Here is a 27,057-nt window from a genome sequence, read left to right on the forward strand (position 1 = left end):
AATGTTCTTGTTGTCCTGCACCAGGATGATAGCTTTCTTTTCTTCCTTAGTCACATTGCTGATATAATGAGGTTTCTTTGGTTGTTGGGTTCTTCTAATCTCTTTTGTTACCCGATTCATAAGTACATTAAATTTATTAAAATTATTAGCTTTTTTTGTGCATTTCTGCCCCTTTTATAGATTTTTTCAGAAAGTATTTTTTCAGGGCTAACCTCCTCATAAATTTTCTAACACCTATGAATGCTTCAAAATTATGAAAAAATGTAGTCGAGGCAAACTTCAAGCCCTTCTTTAAAATACATTCTTCTCCTTTCGTGAGTGTGTAGTTGCTTAAATTATATATTTTTTGACTTGACTTTTGACTGTATGGGTATCTTCTATTGATTGCTTTTTCTTTTTGGTGAATTCTCCCCCTCTTTTGTTTCCATTTTTTCATACCTGGAAAAAAATCCTGTTTTACTCTTTTTTGTGATGGATTTTCTTCTTCCCTCCTCTCTTTCTCCTCTTGGGGTATTATTTTCGCCTATTTTTTCATTAGTTTATTCGCTTTTCTTATTTTTCTGATCTTCTTTCCTTCCCTTGCCATTTGAGTTTTTGGTCCCCTCTATTTCTATAGTTGCTTTATTATTTTTTGGGGTTAAAGGGGTATTCCCATCACAATGATCACTGTTAAATCTCTTAATGATTTGACAGTGGTCATTTTTGTAACTACATTTTATTATCCAATTCCCACCCTTTTTGAGAAAATAAGTCTCCTCTTACCTGATTGTTGTCTTTCGTCTCCCCTGGTTACGGCCACCTCTCCTGTCTAATCCCACCGGGCCGCGCTTGCGCAGAATACTGAAGATTCTCTCCCAGGCCAGGCAATGTCCTGAACGCGCATGCGCCATGATGACTTCTTCCTGGCCAGTATAGTACAGAGCCGTGAACACGCACGCCGGCTCTGTACTATACAGGCCAGGAATAAGTCACCATGGTGCACGCACGGCGGCGTGCGCGTTCAGGACATTGCCCAGCCGGGAGAAAAACTTCAGTCTTCTGCGCAAGCGTGGCCTAGCCGGTAGAAGACGTCAATCAAGCACCACCGAATCCAGGAAGTGAACGTCGCGCTGGACGAAGGTAAGTATGAAAACTGAAGATGGGAATACCCCTTTAAGGGCTCTGGTATTCTCCCTACTTTTCTTACTTATTTTTCTCTTTCTGTTGCTATCCCTTCTCCCTTTTCTTCCTCATCTATAATCTGACTGAGGGGACTATAGCGGTTCTGTGTATTAACTTCTGAGTTATAAATTATCACTATTGGAGAGGCGGGGGGACACTACTGTTTAAATCCCCCATTTCTTCTACTTCATTATGAGTTGTAGAGAGGGAATCACGATTGCTCTGTATTTCTGGCAAATATTCATCTATTGTTTCAAATGAATTGACATTTTCACCTATTACATCCTCTACGATCTTAACCGGTAAAGAGTCTCTATTAAATTTCCGCAACTTTTTATCTTTTATTTCCTCCTCTTTTATGTGTATTCTTCTTTTAATACTATTTACTAAGGGCTGTAACTCTGGGTGATCTTTCCACGGTCTGAGTTTTTTAAATAACTCCCGTATTTCTTTACTAGTGTCCATTAGTCTCTGTCTTTTGTGTATAATGAAGATAATGGCTCTCCTTGAGAAATCGCGGAACTCTGCAGCGTGTGAACGCACCCTTACGGGCTAACAACATAACTACCGTACTCATCATTTCAGAAATCCCATCAACAGCCAAGAAACATCTGCAGAAAGACACAATCAAAGCTCATTGTAGAGACAACCCAACATTTATTAAGTTATTTGACAGCAAATATTCTACCAAATTGTCATTTCAAATAACACTAAGCGAGTTTTGTGTTAATTAGAAAATACTGTATCATGTCAGTTACTGAATTATTAACCACTACTGTACATACCTAATTATTGTCTGCAACCATTTGTATTGTTCTAACGCACCTATATAAAAAAAAATGAATAAAACTTTAAAAATGGTCTTGATTAAAAATTGTGTGCAGAACTGTGTGTCGCTATGGTAACAGACTACGAAAAAAACAAAAACGTAGTCTGATCCTGGAGTCACGTTACTCCCCTCCCTCTTCTACTGTCTACTGGTTATCAAGAAGAGTCAGGTGAGTAACACCGAGACTGCAATATCAGACTACGCAGGGCTTGTCTGTATCTGGTAACCCTGAAGACACATGGCTCTGCACAGGAGCTGTATTCACAGAACGGTGTAAAATTTTTAATCAAGACACTACGAAAAAGTTGTTCATTTTCTCAATTTTAGATGCTTTGAGGAAAACAAGAAATTGTTGCAAATGTGGACATACCCTTTAAGTGCATACGTTGTAGTATTGTCTTTACATTCATTTTTGAAGCTGTGATGGGTTTAACATGTAGCTTTACTTCCATATTAGATTATTGCAGCCATTTTCTAAATTTCCCACTAAGCAGAATGTCCCACAGATCCTACTGCAGGTCTGAGGAGATACCTCGGGCTCCTTGGTAGGAACCCCCATTGCTCGTTATAATTGCTGTTCTGTGCAGGACACTTTGGTTATACCATGTGCGAGCCGTCCAGTCAGATACAGCAATCACGGTTCCTATAGTTTAGAAAATGTCACGTCTTTCGGGGTCTTCTTCTGCAGAGCAGCCTGCGCAGACATCACGATGTCCTGAGACTGCAGCATGCTCATGTTCCAGGTGGCCTGAGACAGAAACAACATGGTTACCCGACCGTCACTACCGAGGGCCAAGACACTGCAGAAGAAGACAACCACTCACCATGTAGTCCAGACTCTCCTGCACCGAGTGATCTTGAGAATACAGCAAATTCACTTTAGTTCCTTGGACGGCGACAGGGCTTTTGCTGGCAATCTCAGTGGCCAGTTCAAGGGCAGCGCTAAGGAGGGAGGAATTATCAGGAAATACGCGGCTAGAGGAGAAGAAAAAGAATTTTTTTTTTGAAAATGAGGGGTTTTTATAAAAACATGGGTGCTCTTGTCCACAGGCTATGTGTTGCATGGCAATTAAAAGGGGTCGTCAGTACACAACTACAGACGCTTGATACTGTGGTGGCAATAGGATTAGTAAAGGGAGCTCTCTCGAAAGTCTACCGGTCATTACATGAGGAATTCCTGAAAATTCATGACCAAGGTTAAAATTAAATGGGAAGAAACGTTAGCGCTAACTCCAAACTTGTCCCTTAGTGAAGCAGCTCGACCCTCACAGCTGTCCATGATACACAGAGTATACAAGATTCCGGCTGTCCATGATACACAGAGTATACAAGACTCCGGCTGTCCGAAGTGTGGGGAGGCGGAGGGCGATCTATTGCACATTCTGTGGAGCTGTAGTGCCCTGAGAGCTTACTGGCATGACACATTACATTTGATAAATACTGTATATAGTGCAAATTTCTCTCCTGATCCCAAAATGAGCCTGCTTGGCATCTTTGATACGGATAACTTGCAATTACCTGTTATTACAGGAATAAATAGAATACGATACAAGGCACGTAAAACATTGGCAGCAAAGTGGATTCAGCCTCTTCCTCCGGTCGTAGCAGAGTTTATTGCAAGACGGAATGTAGTGATTCGGTTGGAAAAGGGGGTTTAATCTTAAAAGAAACTGTCTCTTGAAATTTGAGGTTTTTAGGGGCCTATGGATTGTTGTGCCTTTTCATAGGTAAATGCATGGATATCCAAATTATTCTAGTGAAGATGAATGTTCATTGCCTTTAAGAGCCATGCTCGACTATATTTATAATTTTTTATGTCTTGAGTAGGCCGAGGTAAGGTCGTACAAAGGTTTCTACTTTTTAGTGTTATTCTTCTCATGAATGTACCAGTCTGAGAAGAATCCTCCTTGTCTACTTATACATTTATGACGGGAGATAAAGATAAGCTCTATGCAGCTGGTAATAATTACCTATACAATTAGGCATTTATTAATGAAGCAAAATATATAATATTCAAGTATTCATTTAATGAGCCTTAGTTAGTCCTTAGCATAAGACAATCAGTAGGATATATATATATATATATATATATATATATATATATATATATAAATATTACTTTATATTATATTGTTATATTTTATGAAGACATGTATCCAGTATATTATATATATTTCTCATAAGGAGAATATTCGTCTCTAAAAGAGTGTCTGAAGATGTGCGTTTTGTAACAATTATTCACATCTTTGGTATGACAGGAGGTACTGATATCTCTGAGAAAACAAGGCCATTCATACTATTATGATCCATAAATCAACAGTGTGAGAAACATTCAGAGAGACGCCTAGAGGTCTGTCTCTAATTGCTACAAGTGTCAGAAGCTTTAATTCAAAGCTAGAGGGATTAATTCTAAGGTCAAATGTATAAAATACGTTTTATTCAGACTTACATAAGTTAACCCTTTATACTATGATGCAAATAGCTTATACAGCAGTGCCACCTAGGTATGAGTAGGTAACATTACAACAGTAACAAAAGTGCATTCTGGGTAAGGTTATGATGTCACAATTTTTATCAATGGTCACGCCCATCCGACAATGATTGGAAAGTTCCAAACTAGGAAGGTGTGTCTGATAAGTTTGTGATCATAAACCACACAAAGGGGGTAGAGAAAAGGAAGGAGACAAGTAAAGCTCTCTAGAGGGGTCTATCAAGATGAAAGCCATGGTGAGATGCGCTATGATGGACCACCCAGCTTTCCTAGGAGCAGAAGTGAGATTCCTACTAGAACTTGGTAAGAGACAACTTTAGCCAACTAAGAGAAGTCATAGGCCTAACTGGGACAAAGTCCTCAAAAATAAAAATACAGCCACAAAATGGGAGATTTTTAAAAGCATCCTAAAATGTAATTGTGAGAGGTACATACCTTATGGGAATAAAAGGTTAAAGGGGTTCTGCCCTTTGTTTAAACTGATGATCAAGCCTCTGGATAGATCATCAGCATCTGATCGGCGGGGGTCCGACACCCGAGACCCCCGCCGATCAGCTGTTTGAGAAGGCATTGGCGCTCTAGCAGCGCCGTGGCCTTCTCACTGTTTACCGCCGGCCTAATGACGTCACGACTAGTATCAACTTGCCTGTGTGGGGCTAAGCTCCATTCAAGTGAGCAGAGCTTAGCCCCACCCAGGCAAGTTGATACTAGTCGTGACGTCACTGGGCCGGCGGTAAACAGTGAGAAGGCCACGGCGCTGCTGATCGGCGGGGATCTCGGGTGTTGTACCCCCGCGATCAGATGCTGATGATCTATCCAAAAGATAGATCAGTTTAAACAAAGTGCAGAACCCCTTTAAGGAACAAGAAGAAACCAATGTGGATAAATAGAACTGTAAAGAAGGCAATAAATGACTAAAAGAAAGCATTTAAATCACTAAAACAGGAGGGTAGCGAGGAAGCACTGAAAAACGAGGAAAAAAATTGAATATGTAAAAAACAACTAAAAGCCGCCAAACTAGAGACCGAGAGATTAATTGCCAAAGATAGCAAAACTAACCCTAAAATATACTTTTTACCATTTATGTAATTAAAGAACAAATCTGAAGGTGTCAGCCCTCTACCAAACAATGAGGGGGGGAGTTGCAGAGAACGACGAGGAGAAAGCAAAGCTGTTAAATATTTTTTTCTTCACTGTATTCACTGAGGAAAAAAAACCTGTCAGATGAAATTCAGAAAGTAAAAGTTAATTCCCCATTAAAAGTGTCCTGTCTGACCCAGGAAGAAGTACAACAGCGACTTAAAAAGATTAAAATAGACAAATCGCCAGGGCCAGATGGCATACACCCCTGTATCCTAAGAGAATTAAGTAATGTCATTGCCAGACCCTTATTTATGATATTTATACTGACAAGGAGTGTTCCACAGGATTGGCGCATGGCAAATGTGGTGCCAATATTCAAAAAGGGTGCAAAAACAGACCCTGGAAACTATAGGCCGGTAAGTTTAACATCTGTCGTGGGTAAACGGTTTGAAGGTTTTCTAAGAGATGCTATCTTGGAGGATCTCAATAAAAACAAGCAAACATCATCATATCAGCTTGGCTTCATGAGGGATCGGTCAAGCCAAACTAATTTAATCAGTTTCTATGAGGAGGTAAGTTCTAGACTTGACAGCAGCGAATCAATTGATGTCGTATATCTGGACTTCTCCAAAGCATTTGACACTGTACTATAGTTAGTATATAAAATGAGAATGATTGGACTGGGAGAAAACATCTGTATGTGGGTAAGTAACTGGCTGAGTTATAGAAAACAGAGGGTGGTTATTAACGGTACACACTCAAATTGGGTCACTGTCACTAGTGGAGTACCTCAGGGGTCAGTATTGGGCCCTATTCTCTTTAATATATTTATTAATGATCTTGTAGAAGGCTTGCATAGTAAAATATCAATTTTTGCAGAAGAAACTAAACTGTGTAAAGTAATATACACCGAAGAGGACAGTATACTGCTACAGAGGGATCTGGATAGATTGGAGGCTTGGGCAGATAAGTGGCAGATGAGGTTTAACACTGACAAATGTAAGGTTATGCCCATGGGAAGGAATAATGCAAGTCACCCGTACATACTAAATGGTAAAACACTCGGTAACACTGACATGGAAAAGGACCTAGTAATTTTAGTGAAGAGCAAACTAAGCTGTAAAAAAAACAGTCAGGCAGCTGCTGCCAAGGCCAATAAGATAATGGGTTGCATGAAAAGGGGCATAGATTCCCGTGATAGGAACATAGTCCTACCACTTTACAAATCGCTAGTCAGACTACACATGTTACAGCTCCTGTGAACAAGGCAGACATAGCAGAGCTGGAGAGGGTCCAGAGGAGGGCAACTAAAGTAATAACTGGAATGGGGCAACTACAGTACCCTGAAAGATTATCAAAATTAGGGTTATTCACTTTAGAAAAAAAGACGACTGAGGGGAGATCTAATTACTATGTATAAATATATCAGGGGTCAGTACAGAGATCTCTCCCATCATCTATTTATCCCCAGGACTGTGACTGTGATGAGGGGACATCCTCTGCGTCTGGAGAAAAGAAGGTTTGTACACAAACATAGAAGAGGATTCTTTACGGTAAGAGCAGTGAGACTATGGAGCTCTCTGCCTGAGGAGGTGGTGATGGTGAGTACAATAAAGGAATTCAAGAGGGGCCTGGATGTATTTCTGGAGTGTAATAATATTACAGGCTATAGCTACTAGAGAGGGGTCGTTGATCCAGGGAGATATTCTGATTGCCTGATTGGAGTCGGGAAGGAATTTTTTATTCCCATTAAGTGAGGAAAATTGGCTTCTACCTCACAGGGTTTTTTTTGCTTTCCTCTGGATCAACTTGCAGGATAACAGGCCGAACTGGATGGACAAATGTCTTTTTTCGGCCTTATATACCATGTTTCTTGCATTACATAGTATTTTTTTTTTTCCTTTTTAATAAATTAGCAATGATTTCTAACATTTTGTTCTCACTTTCTCATTGTAGGGTATTGTGTGCAGAATGATGGGGAAAAACTGGAATTTGTTTTTAATTTTAGCACAAGGCCTGCAACATAACAAAATATGAAATAAGTAAAAGGGTCTGAAGACTTTCCGCATGTTGTGCATACACACATAGAAAAGCCGGAGTCGCATTGTTAATTGAGCAGTGACGCTGCGTTACCTGACGAGTCCGCTGCTTAACGCCTCATCTGACATCATCTTTCTGGCGGTAAAGGCCAGCTCATTCACCAAGCTGTAGGGGAAGAAGAGACCATTGTTATCACACGGTGCTCCAAGAACATGGCGACTAGTACCATGATACCACATATAGATACAAGACTTCTCTGACCACCACGTTACAGAGATCTACTCCACCAGCAATGTACAGATATAATAAAACGGTCATCAGCTGCATATATAGTATTGGCCATTTTCTGTGTTAAACTGGTTGTCCCACCTTAAAGGGAACCTGTCACTGGGATTTTGTGTATATAGCTAAGGACATGGGTTGCTAGATGGCCGCTAGCACATCCGCAATATACATTCCCCATAGCTGTGTGTGCTTTTATTGTGTAAAAAAAAAAAAAGATGTGATACATATGCAAATTAACCTGAGATATGTTCTGTCCCTGTACTAATCACGGCCAGTGAATGCACCAAAAGTGATGAAAAATGCCTCAAAATGCATTTTGGATTTCCCTATTGACTTTAAAGGGGTTCTCTCCAGGACTACAAAAAGATGCATGCTTTCTCCCAAAAACAGCACCACACCTGTCCACAAGCTGTGTGGTATCGCAGGTCAGCTCCAATGAAGTGAATGTGGCTGAGCTGCAATACCATGCACAATCTACGGACAGGTGAGGTGCCGTTATTGGAAGAAAGCAGTCATATTTTTGTAGTCCTGGAAAATCCCTTTGAAGTAGCACCTGTCCGCAACTTTTTTGTCAAATAATTGTAAAAAATTCTGGGGAAAAACAAAAAAAATTTGATGCTTTTAAGAAAACGGTTATGTGTTAAAACTGCTACAATGGGAGCTATATAAACTCTATGCACTGCACTCCCCCTAGTGGCAGCTGAAGGAAATTCATTTGACCATCGGCAAGCAACTTTGGCAGACCTACCGTACTTCCATTGAAGCCTATATGACTACAGCTGCCAATGGCCTGACTTTAATCATAGCTGATTTTGCTTTAAAATACAACAAAGTGTAAGCCTCAAGTCTACCTTCACCCCCATTCCTTCTCCTGTCCGCCCCCCTGTCTGAACTTTGGAAAAACTTTTGATATATGTCATAGCAACATATGGGTGGGGGGGTCTGAATTCCGAGTCTACCTGATCACTAGAACGAGGAGAGAGAAGCGCTCACATATCGCGCGCTCGCTCTCCTCGCTGTAGGAGACTCAATCGAGGCGGGCACATTAGGCTTTTAATGAGCCCACCCCAAGGAGAGAGAGCGCAATATGAGGGCACTTCTCTCTCTCCTCATTCTAGTGATCGGCGGGGGTCTCAATGCTCAGACCCCCACCGATATGTTACCATGACATATCAAAAGTTTGTTCAAAGTACAGTGGCCCTTAAACTTATAAACTTGACCCACTTTACAATAAAATAAGCCGTTGCGATCCCGCCTCAGAAGCTGGTCTGGAACCACAAATGGTCGGCCCATAACTAAGGGAGTCACCGCCTGTCCTTACATCATAGTACCACCTCTACCCTGCTGGAAGAGTGCTGTACAGTTTTTGTTCTATTCATCCTAATGATTTGTATCACTTGAATATTTTTTGATTTTAGATAATTTGACCAGGTCAAAAAACAAAGGACGGGCTTTCAATTGAAAGCAAAGTCTATATTGACTGAGGGCAGAGTAGAGACATGGAGGTATGGGGGCACAATATGACGGCGGTGTGCATGACACCCAAAGCAAATCACTGTAACCATCCACACCAGACAGCTTGTTCCTATCTCTTCAACACAAATACTTTTACACCACCTTCTGCTTCCAATGATGTGTGGCAAGCGCTGGAGGGCTCCCACGTCGGCAGCCAAACCAATATCCACCTCCTGAAAAAGAAAAAAAAAAAGAAAAAAAAAAAAAAGACCATTACATAGCGGACTGGAGATGCCTCCATTTATTTCTGTGGAGAGAGAGAGAGTCAATGTCTAGTCACAGAAGTGTCCGCTATTAAAGCCCATCTGTCAGTAGATGTGTACCTATGACACCGGCTGACCTGCTACATGTGCGCTTGGCAGCTGAAGGCATCTGTGTTGGCCCCATGTTCATATGTGCCCGCATTGTTGAGAAAAATGATGTTTAATACATGCAAAAGAGCCTCTAGGAGCAAGGGGGGGGGGTCGTTGCCATTACTCCTAGGCTCTGGAGTGCAATTATAGTGGGGTGCAATGGTAGTGGTCAAACCCTGGCGCTGGTTCCTTGAGGAGGTCCAGAGGTCGCTTTGCCAAATAAGAAGACTCCAGTATTATAAATGGCAGATGGTAGATGAGAAGTCCCATTACAGATTTTGCACTGGTGCCCAGAAGCTTCAAGTGATGCCTCTGCCTGGTTTATAAAAGCCAAAATGGCCTATCTAAATATACTTGTTGGTTTGCTAAGAAGACGAGGACCACTTCTTCCAGAGACATCATACTCACTTTACACCAGGTGACTTAGGTACAAGTGGGACAACAGATGCACCACAACTCACCTTAACTTGAAAATAGGCATCTTTGGTACAGTATCTGATGTCACAGGCAGTGATGAGAGACACACCTGATGAGATACACAACATTACTACATGTTATCCCGCTCAGAATGATCAGACAGTGTTATCTGAGTGCTGGCTCACCTGCGCCAAGGCAAGCATTGTGAATTGCTGCAATCACAGGCTTCGTGCACTGCAGGGAAATGTTAGAATCCCCACATTAGGACTATCCACAGGCTTAGGAACATCATCATCATCATCATCATCATGAACCTCAAATGCAACGCATCATTAAGCCGTTGGTGAAGACCATTGAGAAGACCATGGCCAGCAAGGGGACCCATTAAGAGGTTCCTAGACTAAGTCAAGTCTCACCTTCAATTTGGAGTACAATGACCAGTTTGAAGCTCTGTAGAATTTAGAAAATTTCGAGACGCATCAGCTCATTGGAATAAACGGACAACTACTGTGGGAATAGGTGAAGACAAAAGTACAAGGGGACAGCCACCAAAAGAGTGGATGGAGACAATCTCAGAATTAAGCCTCATGCACACAACCGTTGTGTGTTTTGTGGTCCGCAAAACACGGATGGCGTCCGTGTGCGTTCCGCAGTTTGCGGAACGGCACGGACAGCCATTAAAATAACTGCCTTTTATTGTCTGCAAAACGGACAAGAACGGACCGGTTATATTTTTTTTTGCGGACCACGGAACGGAGCAACTGATGCGGACAGTCCGCATCTTTTGCGACCCCATTGAAGTGAATGGGTCCGCATCCAAGCCGCAAAAACTGCGGCTCGGATGCGGACCAAAACAACGTTTGTGTGCATGAGGCCTTATTGTAAACGTCATTAGGAAGCCTGAGGAACCTGCAGGTCTAGAGAAATGATCTACGTAAGGTTCACAAGAATGGAATCCAACCATCTGCCAAAGCCAAGGGTCACGTGTCCTTCTACATGGTTCATAACGGTCATGGTAAGGACTATGATAAGGCAGGGCTCATTTCGTAGGGACTATGAATTATTAATAATGCAACTCTGGATAATGAAGCATGACAACCTAACAAAAGCTTAATTTCTTGAGGGCTAGCCTACAAAAACTATTTGGACCAGCCAGTGATAAGTCCACCAGGCGAGGTCTCATACTCTTCTCAAGAAGTAAGTATCCTAGAAGTCTATTTTCTACATAGGAAAACAAACCTTCTCGATGACAGAAAAAGATTCCTGATATGCACAAAGCTTCTTGCGGGTGTTCCAGGCGATTCTGGAAACGTCTTCTTCCCGCGGCTGTAAAAAATCACTTGCCAGATCCATGAGATCGATCCCTATAGGCAAGAAAAATAGTGACAGTAAATGGTCGAGGGTGTAAATAAGAGTTTGAGAGGAAAACCAGGTAGATGCTATGAGGCCCTTGAATATAGAGGGTCCATCCTGCTGGATCCCATTGCTATCGGGTGGTGGGAACCTGTGCAGGACTGTCCCCTATGGAGTGAGTAAAATAAAACTGTATTGTTAGCCAAAGGGGGTGAACTGGACCAGGGCCATGGAGAAAGCATGGAGCAAACATCAGGCTCTTCTATATTAGATGGCAAAACCTAGAACCATAATATGGCCGCCTTCACCAAGTATATTACAGAGCAGATGATCTAACAGACATTGAGTCCAGGTTTTTTTTTTAAGGTTATTCTGTGTCCTGAACAATAGTTTGTGATTACCAGGCCACAAAAATAGGGAGGACAAGACAGAGAGACAGTCATAGAAATGTAGGAACGCATCTAGCCTAGGTACCACAGAGCCTTACCATCTTCAGCGAGGTGGAGCGATTCCACCATATTGTGGTAGAGGACATTTGCTATACCGATTTTCACGCACGGTTGCTAGGAGACAATCGGGATGGAGACCCGATCATTATTATTTTCCCTTATAACATGGTTATAAGGGAAAATAATAGCATTCCGAATACAGAATGCATAGTAAAATAGTGCTGGAGGGGTTAAAAAAAATTAAATAAAAATTTAACTGTGGTGACGTCACTCCGGTCATCACATGATCTATCACATGATCTTTTACCATGGTGATGGATCATGTGATGACCGGAGTGACATCACCACGGGTCCTGTTGCTCCACACAGCAAAGAAAGAAGTCAGAAGAGATGCCGGCTGCGCGATCAAGTGGATTAAGGTGAGTTAAATTATTATTATTTTTTTTAACCCCTCCAGCACTATTTTACTATGTATTCTGTATTCAGAATGTATTATTTTCCCTTATAACATGGTTATAAGGGAAAATAATAGCAATCTACAGAACACCGATCCCAAGCCCGAACTTCTGTGAAGAAGTTTGGGTACCAAACATGCGCAATTTTTCTCACGCGAGTGCAAAACGCATTACACTCCCGGGTGTTCCCGCAACGTATCCGCACATTTTCCCGCAACGCCCGTCTGAAAGAGGCCTAAAGCATAGCAGCATGAGACACTACTCTACCAATAGTGGGTTTTAAAGCAGACTCCAATAATGGACCTCCAACCTCAGCACAGCAGAGCGGTGAGAGGATCATTACACCACAATGCAAGTATCTCCTCACCTCAAAAAACTAAGGCTTAGCGTATTTTGTGGATCCGTCATGGATCTGCAAAAACGCTTCCGTTACAACAATACAACCGCCTGCATCCGTCATGAACGGATCCGGTTGTATTAGGTCTTCTATAGCCATGACGGATCTGTCTTGAACACCATTCAAAAAGTCAATGGGGGACGGATCAGTTTTTTATTGTATTATGTCCAGTAGGTCGGCACTGCAGGTAAGTTTCGTGGTGCTTGCGTCGTAGGATCGGCATCTCATGAAGTAATAGCAATAAAGGGCCGGCACTCACTTCCAGCTATATTACGTTTTCTATTGTGTCAGAGAAAATGGATCCGTCCCCATTGACTTACATTGTGTGTCAGGACTGAGCCGTTTGGTTCCGCCTCATCAGGCAGCGTTTTGGTGTCCGCCTTGTTATGCCTTTTCATAGGTAAATACATTCATATCCAATTAATTATTGTCAAGATGGATGTTCATTGCCTTTAAGAGCCATGCTTGACTATAGTTGCAATTTTATATGTCTTGAGTAGGCTGAAGTAAGGTCGCAAAAAGGTTTCTGTTTTTTAGTGTTATTCTTCTCATGAATGTACCAGTCTGAGAAGAGGCCTCCTTGTCTACTTATAAATTTATGACGGGAGATAAAGATAAGCTCTATGCAGCTGGTAATAATTACCTATACAATTAGGCATTTATTAATGAAGCAAAATATATAATATTCATGTATTCATTTAATGAGCCTTAGATAGTCCTTAGCATAAGACAATCAGTAGGAGATAGAGAGATATATATATCTTTATATTAAATTGTTATATTTTATGAAGACATGTATCCAGTATATTATATATATTTCTCATTAGGAGAATATTCGTCTCTAAAAGAGTGTCTGAAGATGTGCGTTTTGTAACAATTATTCACATCTTTGGTATGACAGGAGGTACTGATATATGAGAAAACAAGGCCATTCATACTATTATGATCCATAAATCAACAGTGTGAGAAAAATTCAGAGAGACGCCTAGAGGTCTGTCTCTAATTGCTACAAGTGTCAGAAGCTTTAATTCAAAGCTATAGGGATTAATTCTAAGGTCAAATGTATAAAATACGTTTTATTCAGACTTACATAAGTTAACCCTTTATACTATGATGCAAATAGCTTATACAGTAGTGCCACCTAGGTATGAGTAGGTAACATTACAACAGTAACAAAAGTGCATTCTGGGTAAGGTTATGATGTCACAATTTTTATCAATGGTCACGCCCATCCGACAATGATTGGAAAGTTCCAAACTAGGAAGGTGTGTCTGATAAGTTTGTGATCCTAAACCACACAAAAGGGGGTAGAGAAAAGGAAGGAGACAAGTAAAGCTCTCTAGAGGGGTCTATCAAGATGAAAGCCATGGTGAGATGCGCCATGATGGACCACCCAGCTTTCCTAGGAGCAGAAGTGAGATTCCTACTAGGACTTGGTAAGAGACACAGAAAATTATATTTCATTTTATTAAGAATAATTTGATAGTGTGGGTGAAATTATGTTTAATCATATTTTTATTAATTTTGAAAGAATAAATGTACAATACAGCAAGGAGACACCTACACACTAGGCGCTCCATGTTAAGTTATAATAATTCTGAAGAAAAAATGTGGGGGATTGAGTCAGCACAACCTGTATGTAGGTGCACATCACTATGGCGAAATACATATACAAACGGAAAATACAAATGTGATAGCACTCTGCATCCAGCATTCTGCCCTGCCTCCATGCTGGATGAGGCATTGGTGTACATTTTGGCCAAAGCATAATAAGCCACTCACCACGTCAAGGTCGCCTCTATTGAGTGGTCCCTAACACTAGATCCTACCTGTTTATGGGCCATGACAGCCACACAAAGTCCAGGGAATGCAGGTCAGCATGCACCCACACTATCATGCTGACCTTCATTCCCTGGACTTTGTGTGGCTGTCATGGCCCATAAACAGGTAGGAACTAGTGTTAGGGACCACTCAATAGAGGCGACCTTGACGTGGTGAGTGGCTTATTACGCTTTGGCCAAAATGTACACCAATGCCTCATCCAGCATGGAGGCAGGGCAGAATGCTGAATGCAGAGTGCTATCACATTTGTATTTTCCGTTTATAATAATTCTGAATCATGAAAGAGCGACAAGAGTTCACAGAGAAAATATATGACAAATCAGTTATCATATATCAAGGATTAATCCATAAACCCGTTTGACATCAGGTCCTTGGACTAGAAAGAAAAAGAAAGGAGAAAGAAAGAGAAGAGAAAAAAAAAAAGAAAAAAAAAAAAAAAAAAAAAGAGGGGGGGGGGGGAAAGGGGAAGGGGATGTGGGTGAAATTATACCATCTAGATTGGCGAATAAATAAATAATTAAATTAATTCTCCATATTGAGATGTAGTCTTAGGATATTGTGAGGCTTCATTCTACCTGCAGAAGAATCTAAACTCATAATCTAGCAAAGCATTAAATAATTGCATGCACTAATATATATATATATATATATATATATATATATATATATATATATATATATATACACACACACACACACACACACACATACACACACACACTGCTCAAAAAAATAAAGGGAACACAAAAATAACACATCCTAGATCTGAATTAATTAAATATTCTTCTGAAATACTTTGTTCTTTACATAGTTGAATGTGCTGACAACAAAATCACACAAAATTTAAAAAATGGAAATCAAATTTTTCATCCCATGGAGGTCTGGATTTAGAGTCACACTCAAAATTAAAGTGGAAAAACACGCTACAGGCTGATCCAACTTTGATGTAATGTCCTTAAAACAAGTCAAAATGAGGCTCAGTAGTGTGTGTGGCCTCCACGTGCCTGTATGACCTCCCTACAACGCCTGTGCATGCTCCTGATGAGGTGGCGGACGGTCTCCTGAGGGATCTCCTCCCAGACCTGAACTAAAGCACCTGCCAACTCCTGGACAGTCTGTGGTGCAATGTGACGTTGGTGGATAGAGCGAGACATGATGTCCCAGATGTGCTCAATTGGATTCAGGTCTGGGGAACGGGCGGGCCAGTCCATAGCATCAATGCCTTCGTCTTGCAGGAACTGCTGACACACTCCAGCCACATGAGGTCTAGCATTGTCTTGCATTAGGAGGAACCCAGGGCCAACCGCACCAGCATATGGTCTCACAAGGGGTCTGAGGATCTCATCTCGGTACCTAATGGCAGTCAGGCTACTTCTGGCGAGCACATAGAGGGCTGTGCGGCTCTCCAAAGAAATGCCACCCCACACCATTAATGACCCAATGCCAAACTGGTCATGCTGGAGGATGTTGCAGGCAGCAGAACGTTCTCCACAGCATCTCCAGACTCTGTCACGTCTGTCACATGTGCTCAGTGTGAACCTGCTTTCATCTGTGAAGAGCACAGGGCGCCAGTGGCGAATTTGCCAATCTTGGTGTTCTCTGGCAAATGCCAAACATCCTGCACGGTGTTGGGCTGTAAGCACAACCCCCACCTGTGGACGTCGGGCCCTCATATCACCCTCATGGAGTCTGTTTCTGACCGTTTGAGCAGACACATGCACATTTGTGGCCTGCTGGAGGTCATTTTACAGGGCTCTGGCAGTGCTCCTCCTGTTCCTCCTTTCACAAAGGCAGAGGTAGCGGTCCTGCTGCTGGGTTGTCGCCCTCCTACGGCCTCCTCCACGTCTCCTGATGTACTGGCCTGTCTCCTGGTAGCGCCTCCATGCTCTGGACACTACGCTGACAGACACAGCAAACCTTCTTGCCACAGCTCGCATTGATGTGCCATCCTGGATAAGCTGCACTACCGGAGCCACTTGTGTGGGTTGTAGACTCCGTCTCATGCTACCACTAGAGTGAAAGCACCGCCAGCATTCAAAAGGGACCAAAACATCAGCCAGGAAGCATAGGAACTGAGAAGTGATCTGTGGTAACCACCTGCAGAACCACTCCTTTATTGGGGGTGTCTTGCTAATTGCCTATAATTTCCACCTGTTGTCTATCCCATTTGCACAACAGCATGTGAAACTGATTGTCACTCAGTGTTGCTTCCTAAGTGGACAGTTTGATTTCACAGAAGTGTGATTGACTTGGAGTTACATTGTGTTGTTTAAGTGTTCCCTTTATTTTTTTGAGCAGTATATATATATATAACATTCTTCGCCAAGCTAAGTGATGGATTCCCACAGGAAAGACTTGTTTCAAGTCCTTCCCATATAAGATCCTAGATCCCTGTTATTTGTCTTAATATTCTTACCAAAGGATACAGTTGTCTCTTCTAAGTTATATCCTTGGATGGATTTGCCCATCTTGAGGTCATGTGATGTGTAGTTGGTTAGAGGGGGGCAGAATGTATTTAGCATTCTATATTGATGTCTAGGATTAGACATGCCCATCCTGATATCATGAGGTTTTCTCTGAACAGAAGTAATGTATATAACTTATGTTCCTACTTTGATATCCTAACCTTATAATAGCTTGGTTATAATGTGACAAGTTATTTCCACTCACATGTATTGTTAAGCTTGTAATGCTTTATATTAACGCTATATATATTCATTTGCATGTGTCATTGTGTTTATTTACTTATATATGTTTATAACCTTGTAACCAATAAATCTGCATATTTTTATAATACCTGTATATTATTGTATAATGCAGAACTACATGTTTATCATTAACGTCATCTCATGTCAAAAAGAACTTATTTATCTGAGGAAATAGTCGGACTCAGATGTGAATTGTATCGATTAGGTTGTTTACAATTCACCAGGTCATGATTTTAAGAATTTAGGACAAATTTTATAAATTTTCTTTTTTTATGGTTAATTCTTCTTATGACCATAATTAATAATTCTTAATTGAATTATTACCCCCCCCCCCCCCCCCCCCCCCCTATGGCCTCCAGAGCAGAATGGTGACTGAACGGAGGCAAACTGATGCATTCTGAGCGGATCCTTATCCATTCAGAATGCATTAGGGCAAAACTGATCCGTTTTGGACCGCTTGTGAGAGCCCTGAACGGATCTCACAAACTGAAAGCCAAAACGCCAGTGTGAAAGTAGCCCTAACACTGCACCAGCACCACTCCTGTGCAACAGCATTAAACCTTAAAAGGGGTATTCCCATCACAGACATTGGGGGCGTATGGCTAGAATATGTCCCGATATGTCTGATAGTAGAGATGAGTGAATTTCATATTTTGAAATTCGTTTGCGCTTCGTTTGGTAGTAAAAGTAGAATTGCGTTATGGATTCATACGGACCATAACGAAATTCTATGACTGAATGCATAACGGAAAGCCTTTAGAGACATTCCGTTATTCATTCCGTCATAATAGAAGTCTATGGGCTTCATAATGGATCCGTACTGTTTCCGTCATGCAGGGACGGACGGATCCGTATAGTAAAACATCATTTTTCTCAGCAATGCGGGCACATATGGACATGGGACCAGCACAGATGTCTTCAGCTGCCGAACGCACATGTAACAGGTCAGCCGGTGTCATCGGTACAAATATGTACATTGTATTTTAGAGAGATTTTTCTTTTTAATCAATTTATTTTTATGCCTTTACTAGTGATTTGTATAAGGTTGTAGATGTAGTCAAGCAGTATAAAACACCATCAGTTGTGTCATTATTGGACAACTAATATCACTATTTAATATACATGAGCCAGAAAAAGTTATTTTTTTAGAAATTGAATTTCACTTGAATGAATTGCAATACCACAAGCAGCCCATGGACAATAGTAGCGCTGTTCCCCAGGATATGTCAACATTCACGCACGCAAACTCAGCAGGATACATCTGCCCAGACCTCCGCCCATCCTCAAATGAAAGGACTGAAGCCCCACAGGCCCTTTGTGCGCACATGAGGCAGAAAACTGCGACTCTGTTGTATTTAGGTGAATAGGGTGGTGCTGCGGTACCTGCACAGTGCTGTGTCGGGAGTGGCAGGGGGAGGGAATTAAAGGCGTTTAATAATAAATAATATTAAGTAATATTAAATAATAAATAATTAATATAAAGTTTAATAATTCATCATTTAATATTAATAAAAGTAATAAATCTATAATAAAAGAAAGAACCACAACTCACCTGATATAACTCCAACCCCAATGCTCTGGAGGTCTCCACCAGTGATGACATCACATACATCTACCTGACCTCTGCAGCCAATCAATGGCCTCAGTGGTGATGCTTGTATGTACGACATAGGACCAACAATTGGCTGTAGCGGTCATGCGGAGGTATGCGATATGATCACTGCAGGACAAAGAAACAAAGACCTGCGGGGGAATTTAAAAGGCGATTTTTTTTTATTTTTTTTTAAGGCAGCAGTCAGCAACCTTCAGCACTCCAGCTTCTTCTTCTTCTATGATACTACAACTCCCAGTATGCACACTTACTTGGCTGTTTTTTCAACTCCCTTAGAAGTGAAAGGAGGATTCTGGGAGTTGTAGTTTCAGAACAGCAGGAGTGTTGGATGTTGCTGATCCCTGATCTAAGGCCTCATGCACATGATTTTTTTAACGGATCACACGCAGACCCATTCTATTCTATGAATCCGCAAAGTTTCATCCATGCGCTGTCCGTACCCACGTGGCCGCAAATTATAGAACATGTCCTATTCTTATAGACAATAATGGGTTTGAAATTGTGGCATGCACGCAGATGGTATCCGTATTTTGCAGATCCACAGGTGGGCCTTAAGGTACTTTTTTTTTTAAATCATGGACAACCCCTTTAAATTTTTCTAATGCTGAGACCCCTTCCTTCTATTGATCCTTAGGGGTGGCTGTGGTTAGATACCCTCCAACCATAAGGTGACAGAACCTCCTAGCAATGCATCACATCTACGTCTCCGTACTACTGCTCATAACGACATATTGGGAGTTGTACTCACCTGATGTGAACATTTTCCCAGCTCCAGAAACAACAACCGCCCTACAATTAGCATCTTCTCTGAGAGCCTGAAAGCAAAGGACCATCTCCCTGCGGGAGGAATGACATGACCGTTATTTTGCAGACTATGACAGGCACTCCGGCTGCTGTGAAACTACAACTCCCAGCATGCAAACTTACTCGGCTGTTCTTGTAACTCCCACAGAAGTGAAAACTGAATTAGTCTTACCGGAAATTCCCTTTTTTCAAAACCTCCATGATGAAACCTTACAATGAGATTATCCTCCTCCTTCCAGGCAGGGACAGGAAGCTTCAAGAAAGGGCCCACCTCCTTGCCATCCTCAGGGTCTTCTGGACTTGACAGGCCCTAAATTTCAACATTCATACCACACAACTTCCATTCTTTAAACTTAGAACAAAAGTCAACTATAGATGATATAGATATAGATATACACACACACACACAGTACAGACCAAAAGTTTGGACACACCTTCTCATTCAAAGAGTTTTCTTTATTTTCATGACTATGAAGGCATCAAAACTATGAATTAACACATGTGGAATTATATACATAACAAACAAGTGTGAAACAACGGAAAATATGTCATATTCTAGGTTCTTCAAAGTAGCCACCTTTTGCTTTGATTACTGCTTTGCACACTCTTGGCATTCTCTTGATGAGCTTCAAGAGGTAGTCCCCAGAAATGGTTTTCACTTCACAGGTGTGCCCTGTCAGGTTTAATAAGTGGGATTTCTTGCCTTATAAATGGGGTTGGGACCATCAGTTGCGTTGAGGAGAAGTCAGGTGGATACACAGCTGATAGTCCTACTGAATAGACTGTTAGAATTTGTATTATGGCAAGAAAAAAGCAGCTAACAGTCTATTCAGTAGGACTATCAGCTGTGTATCCACCTGACTTCTCCTCAACGCCACTGATGGTCCCAACCCCATTTATAAGGCAAGAAATCCCACTTATTAAACCTGACAGGGCACACCTGTGAAGTGAAAACCATTTCAGGGGACTACCTCTTGAAGCTCATCAAGAGAATGCCAAGAGTGTGCAAAGCAGTAATCAAAGCAAAAAGGTGGCTACTTTGAAGAACCTAGAATATGACATATTTTCAGTTGTTTCACACTTGTTTGTTATGTATATAATTCCACATGTGTTAATTCATAGTTTTGATGCCTTTCATTGTCCAAACTTTTGGTCTGTAATATATATATATATATATATATATATATATATATATATATATATATATATACACACACACACACACACACACACACACCATACAAATGCAATGAATGGATTTGATAGATTCCATCTTGAACCTTTCGTATTTTATTAACTTGTTAAATTTTTTGAAGTTTATGATTTATGACCAAGTCCAGAATCCCCTGATCTAGACGAAGTTGAAGAGATCCTAAGCTTTGGACTGGAGTGCTCACAAATGTTGTGGGGGGGGAACCTTGAGAAAGGGAATCCTGTAACCCTGGCAAAGAATCTCTATCAACCAAAGGTTTGGAAAAAAATATTTCCAGGATTCTACAAACTTTCTCAACCTTTCCCCCCCCACCGGATCTCTGGCGTCATTTCTTGGATGAGTCGTTATCACGAGAGTTGAATAAAAATCCCTTTCCTTTATTTTGTTTGGTAGATTTCCAACTGTCTGTTTTCCCTTTTTTATTTTGAAACAGATTTTTTTTTTTTTTTTAAACAAAATTTTTTTTTTAGCTTTTCTTTTATCTTCTGGGAAACTTTTCTTTGAATCAGAAACCTTCTTCAGAATTTTTTCTAAATCTTTTCCAAAAAGAAACTCTCCGTAGAAGGGAATATTACATAATCTGGCTTTGGAGCTAATAGCCCCCGACCAGGATTTTAACCAAAGCACTCTCCTAGAGCTATTGGCCAGAGCCGTTGCCCTTGCAGTAAGCCTGACTGAGTCTGCCTAGTGTCAGATAAGAAATCCACTGCCTTTAACAGTAGTGAAAAGGAATCTGCAAACTGTTCACATGGTGTATTTGATTTCACCAACCAGCTTTTCAAGGATCTAGCTACCGCAATATGGCCGCAATATTAGGTTTGAAAAGTGATGCAGCCGCGTCCCAAGTTTTTTTTTAGGTTTGCATCCACTTTTTTTTATCCATGGGATCGCGTAGAGATCCTGTATCCTCAAATGGTAATGATGTACCATTTGCCAATTTGGAAAGGGAAACATCAATTTTGGGCCAATTTAAGATTGTATTTAAATCCTCATCGCAGTCTTTTTTTTAATGGTTCTAGGTAAGAAGACCTTCCTATCCGGGTTTTTCCATTCTCTTAAAATTAAGCTCAGAGGACTGCAGTACATTCTGCTGGTTAGAGGATGACATTCATCTTGACCAGTGCGCCAGATTTTAAAGCCCATCCTGACGTCATTCGCCGTGGACAGCCCGCCGGAGCCGAGATTCTAGGGCAGCGGGCAGCCGAGATTCTAGGGCAGCGGGCAGCCAATAGGATCCGGAGGAACTCCTCTTGAGTGTCCGGATGCCGCGGCCACGCCCCTATACTGGCGCACAAGCAAGGAATAATGACTGCGGCGGGTGCCCAAGGTAAGCTCCCGACACCCGCAAATGCGGCCGCAGTTTTCCGCTTCGTTCCTTCTTATCGCCCCTGAACTGAGGCACAAGGACTCCTCCTGCTCCTCCGCCTGGCAGGGACAGGAAGGGAACACACTGAGGATGGCAAGGAGGTGGGCCCTTTTTGAAGCTTCCTGTCCCTGCCTGGAAGGAGGAGGATAATCTCATTGTAAGGTGCCGTCATGGAGGTGAGGGGAAAAGGAGGATTCTGGGAGTTGTAGTTTCAGAACAGCTGGAGTGCCGGAGGTTGCTGATCCCTGCTCTATAAGGTCTTCCAACATCTCCCATCATAGGAAACGAGGACCCAGCAGACTGGAGTGTTAGCAGTCTGATCCGGTGAGATAAGCGGTGCCCTGCCTGGCAGCCATATAAAGGGGTATTCCACAGAATATGCCATGAATGTCCAACAACTGCCGGTCCTACCTCCGTGTCCCCGTTCTATGGTTCAATCCCACCTCTGTGTCCCCGGGTCTATGGTTCAATCCCACCTCAGTGTCCCCGTTCTACGGCCTTCTATGGTTCAGTCCCACCTCCGTGTCCCCGTTCTATGGTTCAGTCCCACCTCCGTGTCCCCGTTCTATGGTTCAGTCCCACCTCCGTGTCCCCGTTCTATGGCCTTCTATGGTTCAGTCCCACCTCCGTGTCCCCGTTCTATGGCCCAGTCCCACCTCCGTGTCCCCGTTCTATGGCCCAGTCCCACCTCCGTGTCCCCGTTCTATGGCCTTCTATGGTTCAGTCCCACCTCCGTGTCCCCGTTCTATGGCCTTCTATGGTTCAGTCCCACCTCCGTGTCCCCGTTCTATGGTTCAGTCCCACCTCCGTGTCCCCGTTCTATGGTTCAGTCCCACCTCCGTGTCCCCGTTCTATGGCCTTCTACGGCCCAGTCCCACCTCCGTGTCCCCGTTCTATGGCCCAGTCCCACCTCCGTGTCCCCGTTCTATGGCCCAGTCCCACCTCCGTGTCCCCGTTCTATGGCCTTCTATGGTTCAGTCCCACCTCCGTGTCCCCGTTCTATGGCCCAGTCCCACCTCCGTGTCCCCGTTCTATGGCCCAGTCCCACCTCCGTGTCCCCGTTCTATGGCCTTCTATGGTTCAGTCCCACCTCCGTGTCCCCGTTCTATGGCCTTCTATGGTTCAGTCCCACCTCCGTGTCCCCGTTCTATGGTTCAGTCCCACCTCCGTGTCCCCGTTCTATGGTTCAGTCCCACCTCCGTGTCCCCGTTCTATGGCCTTCTACGGCCCAGTCCCACCTCCGTGTCCCCGTTCTATGGCCCAGTCCCACCTCCGTGTCCCCGTTCTATGGCCCAGTCCCACCTCCGTGTCCCCGTTCTATGGCCTTCTATGGTTCAGTCCCACCTCCGTGTCCCCGTTCTATGGCCTTCTATGGTTCAGTCACACCTCTGTGTCCCCGTTCTATGGTTCAGTCCCACCTCCGTGTCCCCGTTCTATGGTTCAGTCCCACCTCCGTGTCCCCGTTCTATGGCCCAGTCCCACCTCCGTGTCCCCGTTCTATGGCCCAGTCCCACCTCCGTGTCCCCGTTCTATGGTCCACTTTACTCAGTACTGCACTATAGACTATGGCAGCGCTATAGTATATAAAGATAGTAATAAAGATAATAATAGACCTTCGTACCTCCAGAAAGCCTTGTTCATCGCATTTCTCTTCTCTGGACGGTTTATCTCCACATGGAAGACGTGATCCGCCGGCGTGGTGACTTTAAGAGTTTCATAGCTGTAGGAGGATAGTCCAGCCTCGGACGACATATTTCGGAGACCTAGAACCACCTTGTGGAGGTCTGAGGATCAGGGAAGGACAATGTCATTACAGCGTCAACTTTCCGCCATCATATGATAAAACTACAAAACTGCAAAGCCTTCCCTCCCATAAGGCCTCATGCACACCACCGCATTCTGCATCTGTATCCGAGCAGCATTTTTTGCGGATCATACATGGAGCAGAGAGCAAGAGCGAGAGACGGGGAGGGGGGGGGAAACAGAGCGAGAGACGGGGAGGGGGGGGGAAACAGAGCGAGAGACGGGGAGGGGGGGGAAACAGAGCGAGAGACGGGGAGGGGGGGGAAACAGAGCGAGAGACGGGGAGGGGGGGGGGAAACAGAGCGAGAGACGGGGGGGGGGGGGGGGAAACAGAGCGAGAGACGGGGAGGGGGGGGGGAAACAGAGCGAGAGACGGGGGGGGGGGGGGAACAGAGCGAGAGACGGGGGGGGGAACAGAGAGCGAGAGACGGGGGGGAACAGAGAGCGAGAGACGGGGGGGGGGGGGGAACAGAGAGCGAGAGACGGGGGGGGGGGAACAGAGAGCGAGAGACGGGGGGGGGGGGAACAGAGAGCGGGGGACGGGGGGGGGGGGGGGGGGGGAGAACAGAGAGCGAGAGACGGGGACGGGGGGGGGGGGGAACAGAGAGCGAGAGACGGGGGGGGAACAGAGAGCGAGAGACGGGGGGGGAACAGAGAGCGAGAGACGGGGGGGGAACAGAGAGCGAGAGACGGGGGGGGAACAGAGAGCGAGAGACGGGGGGGGGAACAGAGAGCGAGAGACGGGGGGGGGGAACAGAGAGCGAGAGACGGGGGGGGGGGAACAGAGAGCGAGAGACGGGGGGGGGGGGAACAGAGAGCGAGAGACGGGGGGGGGGGGAACAGAGAGCGAGAGACTGGGGAGGGGGGGAACAGAGAGCGAGAGACGGGGGGGGGGGGAACAGAGAGCGAGAGACGGGGGGGGGGGAACAGAGAGCGAGAGACGGGGGGGGGGGAACAGAGAGCGAGAGACGGGGGGGGGGGAACAGAGAGCGAGAGACGGGGGGGGGGAACAGAGAGCGAGAGACGGGGGGGGGGAACAGAGAGCGAAAGACGGGGGGGGGAACAGAGAGCGAAAGACGGGGGGGGGGGGGGGAACAGAGAGCGAAAGACGGGGGGGGGGGGGAACAGAGAGCGAGAGACGGGGGGGAACAGAGAGCGAGAGACGGGGGGGAACAGAGAGCGAGAGAGGGGGGGAACAGAGAGCGAGAGACGGGGGGGAACAGAGAGCGAGAGACGGGGGGGAACAGAGAGCGAGAGACGGGGGGGAACAGAGAGCGAGAGACGGGGGGGAACAGAGAGCGAGAGACGGGGGGGAACAGAGAGCGAGAGACGGGGGGGGACAGAGAGCGAGAGACGGGGGGGAACAGAGAGCGAGAGACGGGGGGGAACAGAGAGCGAGAGACGGGGGGGAACAGAGAGCGAGAGACGGGGGGGAACAGAGAGCGAGAGACGGGGGGGAACAGAGAGCGAGAGACGGGGGGGAACAGAGAGCGAGAGACGGGGGGGAACAGAGAGCGAGAGACGGGGGGGAACAGAGAGCGAGAGACGGGGGGGAACAGAGAGCGAGAGACGGGGGGGAACAGAGAGCGAGAGACGGGGGGGAACAGAGAGCGAGAGACGGGGGGGAACAGAGAGCGAGAGACGGGGGGGAACAGAGAGCGAGAGACGGGGGGGAACAGAGAGCGAGAGACGGGGGGGGAACAGAGAGCGAGAGACGGGGGGGAACAGAGAGCGAGAGACGGGGGGGAACAGAGAGCGAGAGACGGGGGGGAACAGAGAGCGAGAGACGGGGGGGAACAGAGAGCGAGAGACGGGGGGGAACAGAGAGCGAGAGACGGGGGGGAACAGAGAGCGAGAGACGGGGGGGAACAGAGAGCGAGAGACGGGGGGGAACAGAGAGCGAGAGACGGGGGGGAACAGAGAGCGAGAGACGGGGGGGAACAGAGAGCGAGAGACGGGGGGGGAACAGAGAGCGAGAGACGGGGGGGAACAGAGAGCGAGAGTTGTACACTTAGAGAGTCCCAGGTTGGAGACCACCGCTCCATCAGCCACCCGTCTATTTACCTACATTCCCATTCAGTTAATAGGGGCGATTCTAGCAGGCGGGGGTCTCTCAGAGATGTCCTGTTACCTGCACAGCCGCCTGTGGATCAGGGGTCGCTGTGATGCGGTATCTGGGGTAAAGTTCAGGGCAGGGGGAGGGGCAGTGGAAGGTCCTAAGTCTAATACTAGGGCTACACTGCCACTTTTTGTAGCGCGACTGATTTTAACTATTGAACTACAGCTGCAGTCCAGATGAATGCAATCTTGTGGACTGCAGCTGTCATTCAATAGTTAAAATCAATCAGTCACGCTACAAAAAGTCGCAGTGTAGCCTTAGGCTAGGTCTACAATACGACATTTGTCGCGCGACAGATAGGGCACAACTACACTGCAACATTTGTCGCGCGACAATTTTTATAATGGCAGTCTATGGTGTCGCAAAAAAATCTTGCATGTTGCAGTGCGACACCATAGACTGCCATTATAAAAATTGTCGCGCGACAAATGTCATCGTGCAGACCCCGCCCGGGGGGGGGGGGGGGGGGGGATAACTTACACTCTTCTAGATGTTTGCATCTCATTAGTGCATCATCCAGGAGTCAATATGATCAGGTCTATCACATGCACACAACAACCACAACTCTGCTGCCCCTGTAAGAGGCTTCCACTGAGTGACTGCAGGGACAGTACGGGCGCCGTGGAGACTCCTCTCACCTCTCCTCAGGAGTCCTCTGACCAGAGCCATCAGAGATCACCGTCCTCCGGCACAAGAATATACGACTCCGTTCAGACTGTGGGCGTCGCCATCTTGTGTCCTGCGGCCGCCCCCTCCCATTGG

At 44.7% G+C, this 27,057-nt stretch overlaps 1 protein-coding gene across 2 annotated transcripts; it reads right to left on the reverse strand.

The window, feature by feature from the left end:
• Positions 1 to 1,798: 1,798 nt before the first annotated feature.
• On the reverse strand, positions 1,799 to 27,057 carry LOC121009241 (delta(3,5)-Delta(2,4)-dienoyl-CoA isomerase, mitochondrial-like). 2 transcript variants are annotated; one of them, XM_040442227.1, is made up of 10 exons: positions 26,934 to 27,057; positions 23,995 to 24,157; positions 19,739 to 19,827; positions 11,414 to 11,538; positions 10,360 to 10,408; positions 10,219 to 10,283; positions 9,507 to 9,577; positions 7,698 to 7,769; positions 2,815 to 2,965; positions 1,799 to 2,738 (listed from the first exon to the last, which is right to left on the reverse strand). In XM_040442227.1, the coding sequence occupies exons 1-10, from the start codon at positions 26,962 to 26,964 to the stop codon at positions 2,634 to 2,636; spliced, it is 921 nt and encodes a 306-aa protein (XP_040298161.1). In that variant the 5' UTR covers positions 26,965 to 27,057; the 3' UTR covers positions 1,799 to 2,633. The 2 variants fall into 2 exon arrangements, with proteins under 2 accessions (XP_040298161.1, XP_040298162.1); XM_040442228.1 differs by lacking the exons at positions 23,995 to 24,157; positions 26,934 to 27,057 and adding an exon at positions 19,967 to 20,113.

The sequence above is a fragment of the Bufo bufo genome, chromosome 8, assembly GCF_905171765.1.
Source record: "Bufo bufo chromosome 8, aBufBuf1.1, whole genome shotgun sequence".
Classification (NCBI taxonomy): Eukaryota; Metazoa; Chordata; class Amphibia; order Anura; family Bufonidae; genus Bufo; species Bufo bufo.